This window comes from Lolium rigidum, chromosome 7, assembly GCF_022539505.1.
Source record: "Lolium rigidum isolate FL_2022 chromosome 7, APGP_CSIRO_Lrig_0.1, whole genome shotgun sequence".
NCBI lineage: Eukaryota > Viridiplantae > Streptophyta > Magnoliopsida > Poales > Poaceae > Lolium > Lolium rigidum.
The window spans coordinates 88,819,326-88,821,866 of record NC_061514.1 but is presented as its reverse complement, the minus strand read 5'-3'; the positions used below and the strand labels follow the sequence as shown (position 1 = coordinate 88,821,866).

Here is a 2,541-nt window from a genome sequence, read left to right as displayed (position 1 = left end):
AAAGACCCTAACCACCCGGATCAAAAGGCCTGTTTTCCACTAGTGGGAGAGGAGGTGCACCGAAGCAAAAGTGTTGTAAAATAAGTATTATTTGCTCTTAGAGTCCATAAAGGTTATGGAATGTTACATGAATCTCATTTCTATTGTAAAAAAAAAGAGAAATAAGAAATTCTCAAGCACTAAGAATTAGGAAGACCTGTAAAACATATAATCGAGGACACAAGAAGTGTAGGACTAGACGATCACAGCTGCAACATTTAGTTCTGTTTAATGAATATTTTTATATGTATCATAATATCGGTTGTTTTAACCATGGTACTTTTGTTGATTTGTGATTTCAAAATTTGGCGCCTAAAAGTTAGTACATGATGAGATGTATCCATCCAATTGCGGTTCTTAAATTATTCTTCCTTAGTTTGTGATTCCTTCACCAGATAGCCTTGGCTCCGCCATGCCAATTAAGCAAACCTTCAGGCGGGGAAGTTCACCTTGGACTGGTAGGCCTTTCCGGCATTCCAGCCGGCGGGGACGACGTTGTTGGCGACGAGCACCTTGCCGTTACCCGTGGTCAGCCGGAAGGAGAATGGAGCCTGCAGTGGTTTCCCGGTCTTGGAGTCCAGGCACCACAGGGCGCCCCACGACTGCCGCATTGGCTCCCACTTCGCGTGGCCTTTGGTGCCGCCGGCTTCCATGACTTCCACGGAGTTGAGGTCTCCGTCGCCGGCCTCGTATTCGACCAGCATGGCGAGATAGAATGGGTTGGCGCCTGCGTCCATCTTGAAGCTAACCTTCTTGCCGTGGTACTTGCACGGCACCCTGACGAAAAGAACGTAAGAAGGGAACCCGACGAGATTTACAGGAACTCGATCGAATGCGTTTTTCACCTGTCGAATTCGATGTTGAGAACTCCGACGTTACGGAGCTGGTCGGCCATGCCGGGCTTGGCCATGGCGCCGAAGGCGGTGCCGCTCATGTCGAAGTGCGCCCTCTTCTGGCATTGCGCGTCGGGGCACGAGTCGGTGATGACGATGGTCACGTGGTTGCCGGAGCAGGCCGGGTTCTCCTTGCACTTGACCCGGTAGCACGCACCGCAGCCTTTGCCCTTCTTGAAGAGGGATTCCCCGCCGGCGGCGATCATCGACGAGAAAGGGTCCTGGCCAACATCGCTTTTGTAGCCGCAAGCGCCACCTGTGTGTTGCATTCGTGTAATGTAACAGAGTGACCGAGTGAGTTTTCTTATTTCGTTCCGACGACATCGTGCCTCGTGTCAATTACAATGTACATTCAGTGCATCGAAGTTTATATATGCTACCCGGCCGTTACATATGTTCGGCTTACCTTCGCTTCCGTCGCCGGAAGGCCCCCCGTACCACGTCGCGCCGCCCGACGCCCAGCCGTGCGTTGCCGCTGGAAGCGATAGGATTGACAGCACGCCGAGCGCTGCAAGTAGGAACAATTTGCCTCGGCTGCCCGCCATTGTTTCTCTTGGTTGATACGATGAAGAGAAGGCCTTTCTAATAGGAGATTGGGGACGAGGTGTTTTTATAGCAACAGCTTCGTTAACTCGACTATGTATAGTGCTATTTGGGTGGTATATATCGGTTAGTTTTAAATAGCATAACGACGCCGTTAGTAAACATAAGCAAATGCATGGTTGAGAACATTGTGCGCGGGAAAATACAAATTAAGCATAACATTCTTTTCGTTTTTCGGGGTTCACCCCCTCTAATAATATTTTTTTGTCATACACACAAATTTTATTGAATAACAAACTTTTGGAACCCTTTAGCTACTACTAGGTCAGCCTTGATCTGGACGAAAGGCCCCCTTTTTAGGTAAAATCCTCAAAGAGCACGGCTTTAAATAGAAAATCTGAACGGCTAAGTACAACATACATCAGACTGTTGCGATACTAAGCGGAGAAATCTAAAAAAAACAGGGGAGCAGTGCCCCATCCTCTCCATCAAATTGATACACACGGCTTGCTTTATTGTAGAGTTATAATATCATAGTAGATTATATCTCATGGGCTGCAACATGAATCAACCAACAAAAAAAAGAAAAAGGAAGGAGTCTAATCATCATGGATTCTAAGTTGTTGGCGCTAGTCACCCTGGTTGAAGATAGCCCCAAGCGACTGCCCACCATCAACCGAGTGCAACCAGAGTCTATATGTTCCCGCTGCTCCACATGAAGAAGGAAATACCACATGCATGTGGATCCAATACAAAGCCCTGTAAATGACCTCCACAAAATTTACGACAGTTGTCTTGTTAAAAACCATATCGGTTCAACAATTCCATATTGCTCAAACCAAATCTCATCCACCATGCAATCCCTTAATCTTACTCACCATCAACTCAATCCCATTGAAGTCCGTTGGCTTGGGCATGCTACATTTTGACATGTTTTCGCCGGCTTCTTGACGACACTCGGCTTCAAAACTCGTCGAGGATAATAAGAGAATCGTCAATGAGCTTGTATACTCGCTGGGGCACATGAAGTCACGTCAGATACGTGTGTAATGTAAAATTATTGATC

At 47.1% G+C, this 2,541-nt stretch overlaps 1 protein-coding gene across 1 annotated transcript; it reads right to left on the bottom strand.

Moving 5' to 3' along the window:
• Positions 1–470: 470 nt before the first annotated feature.
• LOC124678619 (expansin-B5-like) lies at positions 471–1,477 on the bottom strand. Its single transcript, XM_047214478.1, has 3 exons — positions 1,339–1,477; positions 885–1,188; positions 471–816 (listed from the first exon to the last, which is right to left on the bottom strand). Exons 1-3 carry the CDS (start codon positions 1,475–1,477, stop codon positions 471–473), a joined length of 789 nt encoding a protein of 262 aa, XP_047070434.1.
• Between the last annotated feature and the right edge of the window lie 1,064 nt (positions 1,478–2,541).

What these genes read in the sequence shown, in the direction of transcription:
- LOC124678619 (XM_047214478.1), bottom strand. Translation starts at nt 1,477, where the DNA reads ATGGCGGGCAGCCGAGGCAAATTGTTCCTACTTGCAGCGCTCGGCGTG. An exon ending in TTCCGGCGACGGAAGCGAAG is followed by an intron (nt 1,189 to 1,338) that starts GTAAGCCGAACA and finishes TGCAACACACAG; the next exon opens with GTGGCGCTTGCGGCTACAAA. An exon ending in CTCAACATCGAATTCGACAG is followed by an intron (nt 817 to 884) that starts GTGAAAAACGCA and finishes TCTTTTCGTCAG; the next exon opens with GGTGCCGTGCAAGTACCACG.